The 20,234-nt window shown below is 39.5% G+C and overlaps 1 protein-coding gene across 1 annotated transcript; it reads left to right on the top strand.

Moving 5' to 3' along the window:
* Positions 1-467: 467 nt before the first annotated feature.
* LOC137786793 (transmembrane protein 235-like) lies at positions 468-10,924 on the top strand. Its single transcript, XM_068578891.1, has 4 exons — positions 468-955; positions 2,667-2,744; positions 4,110-4,247; positions 9,593-10,924. The coding sequence occupies exons 1-4, from the start codon at positions 790-792 to the stop codon at positions 9,835-9,837; spliced, it is 627 nt and encodes a 208-aa protein (XP_068434992.1). The 5' UTR covers positions 468-789; the 3' UTR covers positions 9,838-10,924.
* The last annotated feature ends 9,310 nt before the right edge of the window (positions 10,925-20,234 follow it).

Below are 20,234 nucleotides of genomic sequence, written 5' to 3' on the forward strand. Positions count from 1 at the left end.
CGACATGACATGTGTCTCTAAATGCCTGCTCATAAAGTATTTTAAACTGGTTGTTGGAACCATGATGCCATGCAAACTAACATCGTATATGTTTTCATCTTAAAGCTTTTACATTTTCTTAGTAGGCGTAAGTACACGCAATTTGCTTCACCATAAATGTTTTTATTTGTTGAATCAGCTTTTTTATATTGTTTTTTATTTCACCTCATCGTATGCCGCCGTTTTCACTACAAATGTGCTCCTCTGGCAGCAACCACTCTGAAAATAGTCTCCAATTAAGTTACGATAAGAGTCAAGCAAATATAAGATGAACCTTGGCCGGATGTGGACTAGTTTGTATAAAAAAATAAATGTAAGAAAAAGCCAAACACCTTCACAACAGATGTTTCGCGATCGAGCTTTTATTTTGGAATTCCACACCGCAAGTGTGCCGTTTCATTTTGTTAACTGGACATTGTGGATCAATCCAAGAGCGCTGTACCTCCAGGCTCCTCCGTGTGAACCCGTGGTGAGCTCGATATGTACCTGCATGTCTTCTATTATTTTTTTTAATTCCATTTTCCTTTTTAAGTAAAAAAAATTCCGGGATTACGTTTTGCTCAGTTGCCATCCTAAACTACGTTTCAGGACCGTGTTTGCCATGGAGCACAGCACTACGGGGAGGAGAGAGCTTTTACGCATCGCACATCTTTGAGCGTCGGTACAGGACACAGTAAAAACAAAATATATATATATATAGAAACTGCACAGACTTTTAGAGTAAGTGCGCTCTGCGTTGTGGACTGCACAATGAGGTACGGATTGGTGGTTCTTGCTGCTGGGTTTACAGGTCTGCTCAGCTTCAGCCTCCTCGCAGTGGCTATTGGGACTGATTACTGGTACATTATCGACGTGAATAAACCCAACTGCACAGAGGACCTGAGTTCACATTCCGGACTGTGGAGAATTAATGAAGGTATATCAACTCAACTTAAGCATACACATTGTAGTATGCAATTTGCACGCGGATTTATTTAAAGGGGAATAGTCTTTATACTCAAATATAATGAAAGCTGTAATACAATCGAATTATGAGCTCATTTTTTCCAGCATAACTTTAAGTCGTGTTCCTCACATGAGGTCATTTTTGAGAAGCCTTTGTCATGAGGCAGTAACACTGTTGTGAGTAAAACGCTTGTTCTCACAAGCAATATCCATTATTGACCGTCTCTTATTTTGACAGTGATAGAAAAAAATCGATCTACTGTAATTACATGTGATGCTGTTTAAATGTATCATTGTTCATTGACCCGGGGGTTCTGTTTCATTTCGCTGTTGCCATGTTCAGTCACAGCAGCATGCTACGGCTCTAATGTATTCCTCATCACTTCATTGTTTGGGTCTAAACAACTGATTGCAGTAAATCATAGTTGTGTGCTACGAATGCACAGAAAAAAATGAAATCCCAGTGTGATTAGTTTTGAGAAATACAGCACACAAGTACTGTGCTGATATATTAATTACTCATATGTTTCAGTTTGAGGTCCCAGAAATGTTCAATGTGTTGCAGGTCACAGTAAATGCCAATTTGAGACAACATAATGTTTGAAGCTTTTTAAGCAGTGCACCTGTGTTATAAAGGTGGAACATGCACTGACACCTGTGTTGTATCATCTGCACTGGCTGAGCTCACAGAAGCAGAAACCCAAGCTTCATTCTGTACAAAGGTGCAAAGCTGTCACACATGCAGGTCTGAGGAAATATCTGTTAAATAGAGATGTCTTTAATGTTAGTACGGAGCCTGTCGCTGGCGACAGAAAGTAACAGGCAAACAGGATGCCAAACTATTTTGGACCGTAACTCCTCGAACATTTACGCATTAATTCCAAGGGCTTTTCACTGCCTTTCTCTTGCCTTTTGAGCAGTGTTTTCTTTGTAAACATGTTGGGGTTGTAAATAATAGTATTAGTATAGTTTCTGAGAGTTCAGCCACTTGCTGGCCCACCTAAACTTCCCACTAAAGGCCACTTTCATGTCCCCAAAAACATAAAGGACAGTGAGAAAAGCACATACAGAAGGCAATTCTAGGAGGAAAGAGTGTACTAGCTGCCTGTAAAAGCTGCCCTGTGGATGTGTGAGTAGTGCAAAACCGGTTTCTGTCTTCAACTGGACAGGAACCGCTTCAGGGAAATAAACAAATCTCTATACCGCCTGGACATGGATACATATCAAAGCCTATAACATGGACACTGAATGCTCTATGCAAACAAAACTGTTTGAGAAGATGTACAATAGGTTAAATTTCATTTCTGTAATCTCAAAAGCTTTGGTCATTTTCAATTGTTTAGAAGAGAAATATGATAAATTCAAATATGTTTCTTTACTTTTCTAGATTTTACAGTGTCTTCAGCCGTTATAACATAAAACAATGACAAATACTTGCCACATTTCTCCTGAAAAAAAAAGCAAATCATTTTAAGATGTGTATTGATAAATAAGACAAAAAGGACCATGCGGACTGCCATCATTACAGATCTAAAAGGGTTTAATCAACTCGAGTTTGCGTTGTGTTACATTTCTAAATATATTGCAGGATTTTAGAAAAGTGACATTGTTAACAGTGTTCCAGTCTGACAGCTCTGTCCACACATCTGTCCATGTGTAACCTTTTCCTCTGACATTTTCAGGAGCAAACATGAGCTCAGTCATCCCTTCTTTCACAGCAAATATGTCCAGTCTGTCAGAAGTGGAAAGGCACCTTCTTGGTGAGTGGTATTGTTTATTAACTGGCATGGGAATTGATAATGGGGTGGAGGTAATTAGTAAGTCAGGGATTTCTGACAAAAATAATGTATAGTTGCTGATGAACTTGCATTCACATGTTACTGTATGCAGTCAGAAAGTTTTATCCAGAAGATGTATCAAATAATACATAATCATTTGTGCAAAGGTTATTGCTTTCTGAAACATTCTTCCTTTGTAATAAAGTAATACATCGTTTTTAACAGAAGTTATATTAATCAAGTCTCAACACTCACCAATTGAAAATAGAACTGAAAATTAGTGCCTCCCTTGATGATATTAATCAATCTAAATGTCCCAACTGCATTTGAAATGGTGGTCGGCACCCTCCCTGTTTGGAGAACCAGCATGGAAGCAAAGCAACGCTGTGGACTGGGGCAGCAGAGAATATGTTTGAGACAGCAAATAGACAGACCTATACTTAAAAACAGCAGACAACGCCAGAAATACAGGGATGGTGTCCGTCAGCTGCTTTCTTGTTTGCTTGGCTTGATGCTGGAATGGATGACGGTTTATGTACAACAGAACATTTTCAAATAAAAAACATTTGTTTATGATCTCTTTATTAAATATCTTTTCAATATTTGCAGAATTGTAATTTCGCAAATAAAGTAGGTGACTGAAAACGTAAGTGACTGTAACCAACCCTGCAGGCACATAAGTCAAATTACCGAATCAATGATCCTCAAGTTCTGTGATTGTGCACCAGCGAGTGAGCCTTTTGATAAGAGACTAGATGTTACTGCGCATGTGTTGAACCCCAATAACATGACATGGGGGTGATATGATGTCTCTTTTAACCCTCCTTGTTAACTGAAAGTGAAACTTAGCTTTGCTTGGCACCAGACTGTGTTTCTTGGCAAGTGTCGCCCTGTTTAGCTGCTGGAGGCAGAGACGATTGTTTAAGGTTAGGGTTAAGATAGGGTTAAGATAGCTCATTGGTCAGGGCATAGGACCTGAAAAAATCAGGTTTCCTCAGCGAGCTTGGACACATGCTGGTCAATTCTAGTGCATTAATGGAGCGGGTATTGCCAATAAAAGCAGTTGGATTAATAATTATACCACCAGTCTCAATTAGATGAGTCTCACTTTCAGTTCAGTTCTCTGTTATTCCAAATTCCCTGTTATTAACATTCTAAACATAGCATATACTCATTTTACTTTGTTTCCGTGCTGGTACACCTGTCTGCCTCTCCAACCTAGGATAATGCTGCCTGCCGTCCTCTGTAGGTAATGCACTGACAAGGGTCAAGTATACCCAACCTCAAAACCTTCTAAGGCACTTGAAAAAAACATTTTAAAGCACTCTGAGCACTGTGTGTTTGCAGGTTTGCACAAGGTGGTGGTCATCATGTTGCCCCTCAGCCTGGTCCTGCTGGTGTTCGGCTGGATCTTCGGACTGGTCAGCTCGTTGGCCTACAGTCCCAACTTGCTGGCTGGATCAGCATCCTACGTTCTCTTCTGTAGTGAGTCCATACAGATTTTCTTATATGTCTCTGAGCCTGTGGCAATTACACATTTGTTTTTTTTTCACACCTAGGCTGTTCTGTAGCAAACCGTTTGCTTTGTCATGTAAGTGGTAAAATGTATGATTAGGGCTGGACAATGTGGCCAAAATCAATGGCTGCACAATATACACCTACAGGTGCCTTGGTGTGTCTCAGATACACAGAGAAAACCATTAAAATGTAATTGCAATGCTCTCTTCCACATCTGGTTCACCTGTGACTTAAGGCAACTGCCAAAATGTCATTTCTTACACTTAGGGACAATAAGAAACCTGCAAATAGTGCTGTACACATATTATATCTTGCAGTTGAGCAGACTGTAAGAATCCAAAGCTACATAATGCATCCTATGCTGCTTAGCTGTTAATTATTTCGCAGGGAGTTGACAATAGCTTTTGCATTACGGAGGAACTGCTGGATTTAAGGAGTTTCAAGGGCACAACAACGGGGAAGGACAAGTTTGAAGCTTTGTCAGATCCACCACAGATAAGTTCATGCTTTCCTGTTTGATGATGAAGCTAAATACAAATCCATTCTCTCACTCTGAGGTCGCTGCTCAATTGTAGTTTCGGTTTTATAACCTAAGATCAGAAATTGACCAGTTTTTGACAGAGAAGGACCGAGTCACCATCTATGGTTGGCAGATCTGGTATTTCTAGGTGATCTTACTCTTATAATTATGACGCAACGTCAATAGTGTGCACTTCCCCACGCTGTCTGAAATCAAAGTATTTTTTGCAGAAGTCAACCTTTCAGCTAAAATGGGGGAAATATGTGTCTGTCATCACATCTCATGACAGAATTCAGTCAGCGCTTCCCTAGATTTTTCTGTCATTGAGAAAGAAATCAAGCCGTTCTCGACTCCTTTCCTGATGGAGGGAGAAGATGTGGAAGTGAGTCTGCAATTAGAAATGATGGAGATGCAGTGTGATGATGAAGAATCAGCATCAGCTTCTCTTCCTACCTGACTTCTACCGGAGCTTGGAAAAGGCAAAGTTTCTTCTGTGTGTTTATATATATATATATATATATATATATATATATATATATATATATATATACACAAAAAGCATAATTTTTCTATATACCACTATAGACTTTTGTATATTTTTCTGTTTGTGGCCTTCAGTTAAAAATGTGTGGCCATCCCTGGGTACCGGGTGCATACGGTGCAAGACGTGCGTCTCTCTATTTAATCAGGTTTTCACATTGTGAATAGACAATGCATGCATGATTTAGGACTCTCAGATGCAATTATAGTAGCACTGCCATCTGTGAGAGATTTGACTCCCATACACTAAATCACAGTTTTGACAACAATTACAAAACACTACAGAACTTCAGAACAATGTGAAATAAAACAGCTGGTAGTTAAGACCTACTGTCAAATTTTCCTTGGCAAGCCAACATTTAGTCAGTTTGAATTGAACTCTGCTGTGGTTAATTTGGGCAGTTGAGAAACATTAATTGACTTTAGTGAGCACCAAATCAATCGATACGGGTCCGCTGGTAGGAGGTTGTCCTCGAACCACTTCTAAGCAAATCAAAACGCCTGTGTGTGTAATTGTTGAGCTGGATACAACATTTTCTCTTTGGAACACAGACGTCAGCTGCTCACCTGCTTTCATTTATGCATTGTGAAACCAAACCAGACTAAATATAAAACGACCCAAAAGTATTGATTTCACTCTTATCTCGACAAACTAGGCACCACATTGCCAAACATTCTCCTTTTGGAAAAGGTTGAAGTTATCGGCATTGACGGCAACATGTGGAGTGATTGCTCATCATGATAAAGTGGAACAAAATAGCAAAAGAGCTTGTTCTTGATTGAACGATTCACAGAGACTTCCCCCTGCATCGTCAGTGCAGGCTCAAATGGCCTCCTTATAAAATATCAACTAAATGGAATGTGCTTTGTTTAGTCAACTTAATTGAATAGATTACATTTAATCCCGGTTATCATGGGCATTCAAATCATAAACAACATCTTTTAACGTAATTACTGTATAAGAGAACATGAGTAACAGCCAGCACATACAGAGTTTGTGTGTTGGTGGGATAGGTCTACTACAGACTGAACTATTTCAACTGTTGGTGTGATTGCCATTGGTAGCATTGCTATTGGTGGGATTGCCGTGACATGTGATGTCCCCCTCAGAATTTATTGTAAGAATTTTGGTGAGCGTGTTGCCATGCTAATTTTAGCATGTAGCTCAAAGGACTGCCTCACAGAGAAATGTTGAAAATATATTTCTGCCTACCTGAATAATGGCCCCAAACGTAAAATAATTATTGAAATCATTCTCATAATTTTGTATCTGTCCATAAACTAGAATTCAAAAATACAAACTGAATGTCCAACACAATGGGAGTTCAAAGATACAACTGAGCATCATCCTCTTTACAGAAATGTATTTAGTTTGGTCCAGTAGTGAGGACACCTGCTCTGCATGGCTGGAGAAGGAAATGCTTTTATCAGCCATAAGATTGCTTTTTTTTAATTTATTTTTTACACTGTGGAGGGTTCAGCTGTTTGCGGTCACAATAATATCCATCAAAGAATGCATTTGAGGTCCAAATTCAAAGGGAAGGAGTTTCATCCTCGATTTGGTTGAGGGTAAATGTATGAATGCGTGACAGAAGTAGAGGGTCTTATTACTGTGTATATTGCGCCATCTTTCAACCCACCCTCCCAGATAGCTTATGTCATGCTTTGCAGCAAATGGCCTGCTCACATCTCCACATCAAAAGACCTGCGAGCACCGACACTCTTCCACTCTGAAAACCATGCGATACTCTGTGAATTAGGCTCTGGCATTGACCCAGTGTTGAGGTACATCCACACTAGCGAGAGTTAACGATGTTAGTTCAGTAAAGGGTTGCATAGACTGTGTTACACCGTTAATATCATCCACATTTGCTTATCTATGGTATTGAAATAAACCGCAAAGGGATTTATTATTATTAATAGTAATAATAATACAATAACGCTACATGTTTTTCTCCACAAGCATTAATAATTAAAATGAAATGTGTTATACATGTATTATGACTGTGAACTGGATTTTTCAGTTGCACCCCAAACATACCAAGAGTTAAACATTTCTACACTCTTAATTTTACATTTGTGAATTTCTGAACTGTTTCTTAAGTCTAACAGGAAATGATAAACCACATAAGTTTATATAACAAATAACAACACAAGCAATTCAAAACATAAAGAACAAAGGCACAATGTATTATCTGGAGCCGCATCTGAACCATATGCACTGTTCAAATGAAAAGGTCTGTAAATCTGTAATGTCAGCTTTCACAGCATCCTTCTCTTCTCCATCTAATACTTGGTGTGCACTGAAATGGCCAATCAGAAGCTTAGACATCAAAGTACAATATCAGTCATTTTATAGACTTTCCACATGGATATGTTTCTGTAGAAAGGCAAAATATTCACTAATCTATACTCGCATGGCTCTTTGGAGAGAAGAGTTGGAAACAACCCAAAAATCCCGAAAGCACACCTCTCCCTTTAACCTCAGGTTGGAACAAAAACCCTGCATAAAGAGAAGTGGACAAATAAACATTCAATTCACTTCAGTTTATTTTGTATAGCCCAAAATCACAAATACAAGATTTGCCTTGGAGGGCTTTACAATCTGAATAACATCCCTGTCCCAGAACCTCACATCGGATCAGGAAAAACTCCCCCAACATACAGCAACATACTAGCAGCAATGTACTTGTTCATTATGCACAGTTTGAATGTCTTCTGTTTCAAGACATCCTGACCTCCTGCGTCATCAGCAAAACATTCAACCATCTAGCACCACGAGAGAGGCAGTAGGCAAGATGTCACAGTTCAGCTCCACACCCTCCTCACTTTATTTGTCCCTCACTCCCTCCTCGTTAGTCTAACTCCCTTCACCTGTTCCCTCAACTGCCTCTGATCATTAATCAAGCCCCTATATAGACTTCCCCCTCCCAGACACACCTCGCCAGTTTGTTTTTCGTCTTTTCATGCCAGACTCACAATGCACCCGTTCACAGACTGATCTCCTGTTGCCGTACCTAGTTAATAACCCGCTAGTCTGATTGAGAACAAGTAAACACATCACATTTAGTTGCTCAATAGATTTTATTTAATATAAATACTTTACCCACAGAAATGACCATTTGTATATCAGTTACTGCATCAAATCTCTTACGTCTTGCACTGCTTTCCCAATCGCAGACTGTCTCTTTCACTACATACTGCGGCTGCCAAGTGTGTACTGGTGTATGTAGTATGCATCCAATTGGGCAGGCTACCTCATCGTATAGTGCAGCTTGAACCTTTATTCTCTTGCTTTGAAAGCTGCTGCGCAGAAGATTGTGCGTCGGAATAGCCAGAGTGGGCTTCCACATTAGTCGACACCTTGAATCTCATGAAGTGCAAGGGACCTCCAAAATGTCAGAAGACACACAAAATGGATACTATAGAGTAAAACTAAAGGTGAACGCTTGACGGAGATCTGATCAACTGCAATGGGCACCTGAGTGCAAGATAAACTGTTCAGGAGTTGGCCTTTCTGTATCCTTCTATGAAACAAAGGTCTGCTGAACCGCCTCGCACTCTTGCTCACTTTTGTTTCTCTCTACCTACGTGTCAGTTGGGCACACGCCACAGAGATGATGATTAGTAATTATTAAAGGTCAGTTGGAATTGCACAGTGGTGGCCACTGGGTATTTAAAGTGGTTTGGGATTGACATTAAGTGTATTTTATTCTTATCAGCAGACTAACCCTAACACCTTTGCAGACATTGTTATAACTTTCTGTGTGCCTGTATGGGAAAATTTAAGAACAATACACATCAGAAACTTCATCCTTACGAGGTTCCTCCTGCAGAGTAAATTAATGGAGTAAATTTAGAAGCACCATGCTGGAATAATTTATATTTGAACGAGACAAATGTTTTTTGTTCTCAAAATGGCTTTAAATCTTTAATGCTTTAGGATAATACTAATTGTTACTCATTTATGTGCCTAAGTCTGTATTATCTAATGTCATCCATTGAGTTAAGTGAAGTGATTATGTTGGAAAATGATTATTTGCCGATTAATATATTATCACCTTAATGATCTCAAGGACTGGTTAATATACATCATGGTGATTATGGTGTTTGATTAGGCAGCGCGAGCATCTCATTCCAAGTGGATTAATTCCAATTCCTCAACAGGGATCATTAATGCCACAGGTAAAGGCCGTATGCATAAGGTTTTGTTTTTCTGATCCATTCCATGTTTGTTTCTGTGCACTCATAGGTCTTTTTACCCTGTCGGGGGTCAGCATCTACATCAAATACTCCAACCTTGCCATGGAGGAGTTCCAGCGTGTGGTTCCCCCAGAGAACCTCGCCCACGTGGACGTGTCCTTCGGCTGGTCCTTAGCCACGGCCTGGCTGTCCTACAGCCTGGAGGTGGCCACTGGCCTGCTGCTCCTGCTAGCTGCCAGAATAACTCAGATGAGGGGCCGCTATGACTCTGGTGTAACCATTGCCATGTTATAGATTGATGTAATATGATGCCCAAGTGAAGCCAAAGGCATCCACAGGACAGTATTGTATTGCTGTTGGTATGTGTTTTTTCATTACATTTTTTTAACATTATTATTGCAATGGCCAAAGCAACTGAATGCAGATTAGAGTTGGATTCACGCTGCAACCATAGCTACATGTTTGCTAGATGAGTGATGCAGTGTTGAACGGCCTTGTACACCAGGTGCCTTTCATCCTCTCAATATAATTTTCTGTCTATTGTCCCATTACAGAGTGATATTCCAAATGTGACCACACAAACAGAACACCCATTCATAATATAACTTGTGTAATTCAATGTTTTTCAGTCTTTTGTGTCATATTCCAGCCATATGTGCAGTATGTATAGATGATAACATTGTCCACATTAGATGCAGCCATGGGGTTTTCTGTGAGATGTGTCTTGTTAAATGTGTGTGCAGATGCACTGCCCTGCGATATGAACGCAAGCAACACAAGAAGTGAAGCTGTATGGGATAATTTCCTTTTAGGATAGGATGTGTAATCCTATATAAAATATTTTAAGGCAGACTTCTGCACATCCTCTTTGTATTGCATTTACATATTGTTTATATCCGTGGATCGGGGGATTTCATTCAAGTGAAAACATAGCTGATTCTGCAGCAGATAACCACCAGGCAATGGAGCCACCTCGACTTTAGCACAAGCAGTCTAGCACTGGTATAGTATCTTGTATTTCATGATCTTGTATTTCTAGCACTGGTATAGTATCTTGTATTTCATGATAGAATATTGGCTGCATTGTTGATCCATGTGTTAGAGAAAATTAGCATTTCACAGCAATTGAAAAGCAACTAGCCTTTTGCTGATGTCGAAGACAACATGTTAGTTAGTGCCTCCAGCTTTCAAACTTGCTATACCACCTCACTGGTGAAAGCATTTATCATGGAAACAGGGTTGAAGATAAGTGCACTCTTGGGGATCAGTAAAAAAAAAAGAATATTTGCACATGTTTCTGCATGCTTGCGGTAGTTAGAGGCAGGATATTGTAATATTTGTCTGTGGTGTCCCGTTCTAGAAATAGGACTTCACTCTGCACACCGGAAATAAAAAGACTAAATACAACGTTTCTCTTTGCATAGATGTGAAAGTGAACTGTGTTCCTGTTCCCTTCTCACAATCGTAACAAACTTTATGTATAACTGTGACAGAAGAGCAATGAAACATAAATCCAGCTGAATTGTGAACGCATACAGTAAGTAAGCAACAGAAAAGAAAACCACACTGATCAAATGATGCCTGCGACAATAATAATGTGTAATCGAATTGTATAAAATGTATTGAGGTTTTTTGTGTTGTGAGATAAGATCTTCTGAAACATCTAGAACGTGTTCTCACTCAAGCGCTTAGTTTTTGACGTGTTCTGGATACAACACAGATCTGAGACAACGAGTGGTGTCGACCTCCCCACAGAGCTATCGGTTAAATTGGGGCCGCTTGCCCCTGAATGTAAATGAAGCGCATTAGGAGTCAGACCAGAGGGGAAATCACATGTGTTAAGAATTACAAAGACTACCTGGGAATTTAGAAATGTCTACCAATATGCTGCAACAGAGGATGATATCGGCATATTCCACATATATTAATAGGAAAATGCTTTGTTTGGAGTAAGGCGCAATTTTTAATATTCAAACGGAATATGAAGTTTAGATGAGCCATATCACATTCGGAATATTATGTTCAGAATAATAGTGGCATATGAGTGTGCATGAGTCAATGGTGTCTATAAATGTGACTGGAATTGAGAATAAACCATTTAATATATATTGACAACAGTCACTAAACATAACATTACTACTTTGTATTACGACCTTAGTAATAAAAGGTATGAATGTGCCAACGCATAACATAGGTGACAAAACACAAGCGAGGCAGTGTAAATAATTCAGGTTGCAAAGCTTCAAAAGTAGGCTTTGGAAATGTTTTCTTTGTTGCAAAAAAATTACTTTGACTTTATTTAAAATAAACACGAAGAAAACACAGCTTTTCAAGAATGCCACTGTTATTTACCAAAACAACACAACCCAGATGTTTTTGTCGAAAAAGGTTTATGAGTCGCAGGCCAAAATGTTAGATGCACTTTTGACTAATCGTTTTTTTAAGAATAATTTCCGGCCCTAAAATGTGTACTCGCCACACTTCTCTGCACTGACGGGGGAAAATAGTGCAACGTCTTTGCCGAGGATTAGCATGGCAAAGATAAACGTTACACCATTAAAGGGTGTGCTTATGTTTGCCTGCATGCGATTTGCAACGTGATTTACCGTGCCGCAGACATCAAAATCCAAACCATGAAACATTGTGTCCACTCAGCTGTTTGTTGCCAGCGTCCTGACTTTAATCAGGTCTCAGAAGGAACAGAGAGTAGAGATCTATAAAGGAAGGACTAAAGCACAGCGGCTCAATCTTGAAGCCCCCTTTTATATATTAGGCCTGCTGAAATCCCATTAAACTTTTATGGAACATAATAATTCAATCCACTCTGGCAGAGGAACACCAAATATGGTGGTAAGCCATAACTCTGTGGTTTGTGCTCTTGGCCTTGACGGAGTGCAGTCATTTTGACTTGGACAACGTCTAGGCTCCTGGTTTTAAGAATTTATTGAAGAAACACAACCTGTTTTCATCAGAAACACTTTCCACACCCAAACTATCTCATTGGGAAACTTCCAAACATGCGATCATTCAATACATCAACCCTCTTGTTTTGTGAGATGGCTTTTCAGTTGTGTGAAAAATGTGGCCTTTTCTTGAATCTTCGACTTTTCCTCACGAAAAAGAGCCTCTTCAAACTGTGTGTGAAACCAGGCTTAATTAGGCTTTCAGCTTCACTGTGTGATTGCTCAAACACGCGGGGATACTTGTACTCGCCTCAACAACCGTCGATGGGCAATGAACCGTCGCTTTTTCTCCATTTGTTGCCATCAAGGGTTGATTTTTTTGACACATACTTACACACATTGTGAAAGCTCAAAGAGTCAATTGGACCCTAATGTGTTCATATTACAACATACACAGCACATCACATCTTTTACGGAATAAAACATTGCCAGAGGGAACATTTAGAAGCCATGTTATTTTAAAAAAAAAGGTTATCTCAATGATGATGATGGTGATGGTGGTGCTTATAGAGCACTATGCCAAAAAGCTTCCGCTCTTGAGTTCGCTGTATGAAACAAGTTTGTTGTACAACTGCGGTCAAATCCATCAGATCTTTCTTTTAAAACCACTCACTCAGATGTGAAGTGAATGTATCACCGAGTCCAAGGGCAACAATCTCTCTTTCTGAATGTAAGACTGATGATGAAGGACGTCACCCTTGTGGTGTGGAGAGCCGTGTATTGATGGAGCTTCCTTAAATGAAAGCACAAAACCGTACAGAAAAAGATTGATATGTGTAGTAAAGGAGGATTTCAGATGAATAGGTCCATTCCAAGTTTGGACTCTTTAGATTTTTTATCAGAAAATATGACATCATGTTGTATGAGCCAATACGGATTGTGAACTCACATCAACACTGACTGTGTTTGTGTTTATGTTAATTTCACATAAAATGCTACAAAAGATATTCAGCTGCCAAAATTGATGATATCTAAGGGGTCACTGAGATTGCAAGGATATCATTATGAATAAACCAAGTATATTCTTTTTGATGTGGAAACTGCAGTTGTTACATAAAAGCCTCTGAACGCTGGAGTATACATTAGTGGAAATCATAGAACAATACCTGACCTCTGGACAGAGAACTAAAGGAAACCTACATGCATTTACAACTTAATAACTCTTGAATGTATGTTTTGTGTTATATATTCTTACTGGAAATTAAGAATGACTGTAGCATGTGTCTTTTGGATATTTTCACACCTTCTCCTTCCAAGGCAGCAGGGTTTCAAGAGTCCAAATGATTAATCCTCCTACACGTTCATCCCCGTGTTCTGATTCAGACAATCGTTCTTCTCTGTTGCGCTCATTCCTAAACCTTTAACCACACTTCACCACACAACATTCATTCGGTTCAGAGGTGTATGGGACTGAGATCTCAGGATTGAGTACTCTCATAAACCGAGGAGGGACTCAATCCGAGAGAAACCTGAATAAGATGTGTTTTCTCGTACCTGGGACCCACTTGAAAAGTTAATTAGAACTGTCCCTTGCTCAGTAAGCATCAATAGTAATGGCATCATTCTAAAAATTGAAGATGCCATGGGTCTCGTTTTCATTTGTTTCCTGCAATGAAAGGGATGAAATGAGAGGAGCTCACACACAGATAAATGCGTAAATCATGCGACACATACAACACAGTGGAATCTATTAAAAATGAGGACTAAACAAAGATTTGGACTAAAGCATGGGGTGAATGGAAGGATGTGAAAGAAAAGCTTGATCAGGTTTTTTTTTCCCAGTAAAATTACATATTGTCAGGCGGGCTTTAAAAATGTTACCGGTGTCACATGGATTCCATGTTTGTATATTTAGCCTTGAATTAAAAACACTCCAAAGAAGAGCTTGATTTATATATTTTTAATAATCTTTCTGTCTGCAATGTTTAGTGATGTTATCACAGCAGCCACACAACTTATATACAGTGATTATTTTTTTTTAAATTTCAGTCACTGATGTTCCTGCATAATTCTAATTATTGTATTGTTGTGATTTCTTTACTTCAGATTACTACAAATTATTATTGACCCTTTTACAGCCATATTGTGTGCCAAAAATGAACAGAAATAAAATGTTCTCTGTCCAATTATACTTCAAAACATGAGTTAGCTAAGTACGTATGCCTATTTACCCAACTTCTACCTGTAGAGTAAGAGCAAAGGTTTAAATTAAGATTTTGAGCATCTGTATGTAGATATGTATCTAGTGTAACAGAAACTATATATTGTCCCTTTCAAATGCATTGAACAGACTTGGGTTCAGCTACAGGATGCCCTTACAGCAGGAAAAGGTTTTAATGTTTCAGGGTTGTATTGGTTGGTATTTGGAGACCTGAATGTCTTGCATCTCGACAATTTTCTGATGAAGTCAGACTTGGGACTTGGATTGAAAAGCTTTACAAACAGGTAACAAAAGAAAAACATTTCAATTACTTCAGCCGAGAGGGAGGAGAAGTGGAGAGCCTCCGTCGTGGGTCTAGTCATTGCAAATAGCAATCAGGACAGAGAGAAATGCTGAGAGTGGAAGGAAGGATCACATGTTCTCCTGTCTGAATAGAAAAGTGACACATCCTGTGCAAGAAAATGGAGAGAGGCCAGTGGGGAACACATATATTTCTCCACCTTTGTCTCCCTCTCTCTTCCACATTCCCTGTCTTACTGGGTGTATTCCAGTGGAGAATGACAAATTGTTTCCTTGGAAGCTAAATGTATTCTTATCTCCACAGCGCAGCTTTCTTCAAGCGCTACCAAATTGCCAGCGACCACAGTCCGTATGAACTTACTCAGGTTAAATGAAGCCGACACATGATACAAAGAGGGCCTGAAGTAAATTACCATGAGAAACAGGCATTATGTCTTCCTGCTTGCTGCCTGGAAATATCATGCAGCGGGGTTGCATCAGCTGTAATGGCTTCATGCCTTCCAGAAACAAAACCCCAAAAAACACGACACACATGGCCGCAAATTTGATCCAAGGCACCACCTGAATCCTGAAATTCCCTGCCTGAGCCACAGAGCCAAAACATTTGAAATACTCCAGGAGAACCTAAAATGTTTGTTGGCAGCTGCAGATAAGAAGATGGAGCAGGTAGTCTAATCGAATGCATGCCGAATTATCCCAGAGCAAGATACTGAACCCCAAATTGCTCCAAAAGGTCATTGTGTAACAATTATGTCCGCGTGTGCGTGTGTGCATTTAGATTAGATCCTGATCTGCAGGTTGACACCTTGCATGGTCGCCTCTACCATCAGTGTATCAATAAATGTGAGTTTTGAACAAGAGCTGAAATCTTGCTGAAGCGCATATAAACTATTAAACTTTTTTTTTTTTAATGAATTCATTAAGATTAAATGATGAATCATTGAGGTTAATACGTGCTGCATGCACATTTAAAGAAGTTACTTCCCAAACATAAGAGAGACACAAAAGAGGAGGGAAGAGTAGATCATGCCAACGTGTGTGTTCACCCAGCAGACGAAACATTAAACGAGAAAAGTTCATCTCCAGGAGCATAAATATGCAAAACAATACAGAATGATGAAGACTTTCTCCTTCAATAATGTTGATACTTGGGCTGCCTCAGGCTTGTGTTGGACCCTCGCCCTGAGACGTGCTGCTATAGGCCCAGACCCCTAGAGGACTTCCTGTGACACTGAACTCCTCTCTCCTCTCCACCTCATGCATTCTTTTCCCATGATGCATCTCCCTACTTTGCTTCTTCCCGGAGTCTCTGTGGTTTCTCACCTCACAGGTTTCCGTGGATAGTAGTTATAGATGTACTACTGCCATGGCCCTGCCTGACAACCACTGCTACTGTTATTATTATTGTATTTGTAGTCATATTTCTGGTACTTTTACTGCTCCAATTACTTTATTATTACTCATTATCCACTGCTGCTGTTATTATTAGTAGTCATCATTTTTTATTATCATTGTGCTACTCCCTCTAAAACTACTTGCATTATGTGTATCTATATCACTTTGTCCTGGGAGAGGGCTTTCATCTCAGTTGCTGTTCATATTTTTTTTTCTATGTTTTCTTTCCCCTTTAAGGGTTTTGTTGAGTTTTAGTTGTTTTTTTTCCGATGAGAGGTTTCAAGGCAGAGGATGTTGCATTGCCGTACAGATAATAAAGCACTCTGAGCCAATATTGTGATTTGTGATATCAGGCTATACAAATAAAATTGAATCCCATTATATTTTAAACTTGTGCCAAAATGTTGTGTTTTCCTTGACATAAATAAAATAATTTCTACCAAAAACAAGTGCATAAAAATTCATGAAATGCGGTTTGATGCAAACAAATCCTTGGTGACTGAAATTGTAGCAAAAGCCTGTAAATATACTCATTAAGAATCAACCCAGAGGTAAATGTACCACAAATGGTTTCTTTGTGATGAACAGGAGCTCAGCCGACACTCATCACAAACTCATTATGCATGCAGCGAGCCTGTGGGCGAGTAATCGTTCATCCAGATGTAAAATAGTCACACTGATGCGATCCTCCTCCTCCTGATCTCACTGTCCGGGTGATTCCAAAGTCCACTAGGTGTCAGGATTTGCCTATTCTCTATAAATCACACTGCACAGGCGAGCCAAACCATGACGTCTTTGTTCATCCACATCCACACTTTTATCTTGTTGGTACACACTCAAGGTGCATGGGAGCTAACTAGTGTTTGGCATGTTTCAACTATTTCATAAAAAAAAAAGAAACTGATAAATAGCATTTTTTGAAACCTATTTTTTTCACTTGTACAAAAGATAAACATGTAAAAGAACATTGTATCATACTGAATGTAAGGGGTCACACTAAATGCATGCTTATGTTATAAAGACTTCTGAATTAAATGATTGACTACTTTACAGGAACAGTGTGCATGTAACGTTTAGTTGGTTCCTGCCTGATTAAATCCACACCCTGTGTTGTTTAGGCCTCTATTACAAACTGTTCATCTCGGCCTGCCGATTACAAAACTCCTTCTGGCTGGCATAAGGTGATACATGTCAGGTAAGGAAATGCGGAGGTCATTATGCTTCCAGTAAGGCACAACAGGGCGTGTGCATGTGTGTGCGTGTACTGTTTCCTTCTATTATCTTCAATCACAGTAAGGTCCTGTGGCCTATCCTGTGGTGGCTGCAAGTGTAGTGTTTAGTGTAATTAATCAGCATTCCAACAGTAAGTTTTCTTTGTGTGAATGAAGACAACTTACTTAAGTCATTTTCGGATTCAGAACCAAGTCAATGCACCCATCAGGCCTGCGAATGGGGACTTTTGAATTGTCGACCATCTGTTCTGAACCTTCTCTGTACACTTGGATTTTTGTTTGTTGGCTCGCACTCAAATGACCCGTCATTCATTTTTGCTTCCTGCTTTTTTAGAGAATTACCATCAAATATGTCACTGTCGAACAGAGAAGTTTTGTCTGAAAAGTTTGAGTGTATTCCGATCACAGATACAGTTGACTGAGGGTTTTTCATGTGGAAGCTGTGAACGTCCACGTCTCTCAGGAGGAAAATCCCTTTGTTTGGTGTTTGGAATGCCTTTCTTTTTTTTTTACTCATCTAGATGTGGATGCAGAACAAAGACCCACTCTGGTCCTTTTTCTGCATGAGTGGGTGAACAACATCTCCCTCTCAAAGCCGCTTTGAGTCATGTACTTAAATGGTAAACAAACAAACCAAACTATCATGCACTGTTTCCAAGTACAGAACTCCTTTCCACTTACACGGCTAACATCTTCCGACTGCTACGTCTGCTGAGGGCCAATTCTGGATGTGTGTTAATTCCGGCAGACATATTCCTGCTTCCAGAAGCAACACCGCTGTGGGATGGTCGCTATGTGCCCTTTACCGTCTTGTTCCACTCGGGCTGCGCCCTTCGGTAGCAATGCAAGGTCATCCTCACTGCCATTCAAAAGAGGGTCCCTAAACACCTCGCACTGCCTCTCAAGCCTGTCGTACTGCTTTTCACACGTCACACTCATCTTGTCAGGCTTTAAGTAATGCGGTTGTGCCCTTTTCAAAACGGAGCACAGAAAGTGCCCTTTAAAGCGTTTCTCTACAGCCGTGACTTAGGCGTCAGCGCGTCGACATATAGAAGAAGGTAAGTTTGTTCAAAACAGGTGAGCCTGAAGAGCATAGATGCTGCGTTAGCATCAGTTATATCAAAAGCACAGAACAGTAAGAGTTGTTCTTGATTGAAAGAAAAGCAAAGAACGGCACTGAAGGCTTTTCTTGATGGAAAATATTATGTTTTTGTTTTTTTTTCCGAATTGGCTTTGGCAAGAGTTTGATTGACGGATGGATCTTCCAATCGCCTGCCATGTATTTTTTTTTAAGCGCCTGCCCTTTTTTCAAACACTTTCCAAAGACGGCTGATCAGATGGTTCTGGGTAAGAAACCATCTGGCAGGTCAGGTTCAGGGTCACAGGCTTTATGAAAATGCACTCCATGGTGCAGCCAGATGTTAGAGTAAAGAAATATGGATGCCAAAACATTTAAAGTTTGTGTTTCCACATAACTTTCCAATTTTTCTCCCTGCACTTATTTCCTCCTTTCTTTGAAACAGAGGAAGCCTGGCCTGAGTGTATTTGTCGAGACAGCAACATTTCTTCCTACAACAAAAACAAGATGGGGGTCACAACAAAGACAGTAGAATAAAGTCTTTTTGAGCAAAGTGGAGCTCGTCTGCTATGATGAAAGTACAGATCAGTGGGTCAAGGTTGACTCAGGCTGCGCACACTCAACCAATCCTTCACTGACTCCCACTATTTAGTCAATGAACTCTGATACAAATACTCTCACAGATGGTAGAAGTAAATGATTAACCCTGTGTCTTCCTGTTAAATTCGTCCTGATATGGTGGGAACTCGACATCTGCTGATATGACAGGTCAAACACCAGACCTGACGCTCTTGTCTGGTTGCTCGGAAAGAGGAAACAGTTCAAACGAATCATTGAAGTTGTGTCACTGACAAAATTCCACGTTACAGTTTCTTATCAGGCAGGTGGCCATAAATCATGTGACGTTGATAACTGGGTTTTGTAAACCGAAGCCATAAGTACAGTTTCTGAGCTTAAATTGAACAGAAGTGTGTTTTGATTGAATCGAAATCTAAAACATATTCTGAAGAGGTCTTTAAAACGAGACCATTTTTTCGAGTGTCTGTCTCCAGTTTGTGCTTGTATTTCATACTTATGCTCCACTTCCGTTCAGGTACTATAATATATATATATATATATATATATATATATATATATATATATATATATATATATATATATATATATATATATATATATATATATATTATTTTTAAACAAAAGAAAACATGATGTGTTATTCAGCAATGTGTCTACTAAAGTACTTCAAATTGGCCTCTTCTCAGCAGTTTCCCAGCATATTATTGATAATTTTGCTATAACGATCAGAGCTCTTTTCCCTTGCTGCTTTAAATACAAAATAAACGAACTATGATCCATTTAAAGTGCCCCCAGAGGTTTATGAAATGCTGATCATGCTCAATCTCATGTGACAACTTTATTACCCCTGTTGGTGAGGTTGGGATAATTTTGGAAACTACTTTACAGAGAAGGAAATAGGCCAAAGAAAAAACAGATTCTAAACAGGCTTAGAGTTAAATTTACCTCTTAAGTTCTTTCCAGATAATGTGGAAAATGTTTGC

The sequence above is a fragment of the Clinocottus analis genome, unplaced genomic scaffold (genome assembly GCF_023055335.1).
Source record: "Clinocottus analis isolate CAN_PGR_092001 unplaced genomic scaffold, fCliAna1.0.p SCAF_16, whole genome shotgun sequence".
NCBI classification, from domain to species: domain Eukaryota; kingdom Metazoa; phylum Chordata; class Actinopteri; order Perciformes; family Cottidae; genus Clinocottus; species Clinocottus analis.

What these genes read in the sequence shown, in the direction of transcription:
- LOC137786793 (XM_068578891.1), top strand. Translation starts at nt 790, where the DNA reads ATGAGGTACGGATTGGTGGTTCTTGCTGCTGGGTTTACAGGTCTGCTC. An exon ending in ACTGTGGAGAATTAATGAAG is followed by an intron (nt 956 to 2,666) that starts GTATATCAACTC and finishes TGACATTTTCAG; the next exon opens with GAGCAAACATGAGCTCAGTC. An exon ending in AGTGGAAAGGCACCTTCTTG is followed by an intron (nt 2,745 to 4,109) that starts GTGAGTGGTATT and finishes GTGTGTTTGCAG; the next exon opens with GTTTGCACAAGGTGGTGGTC.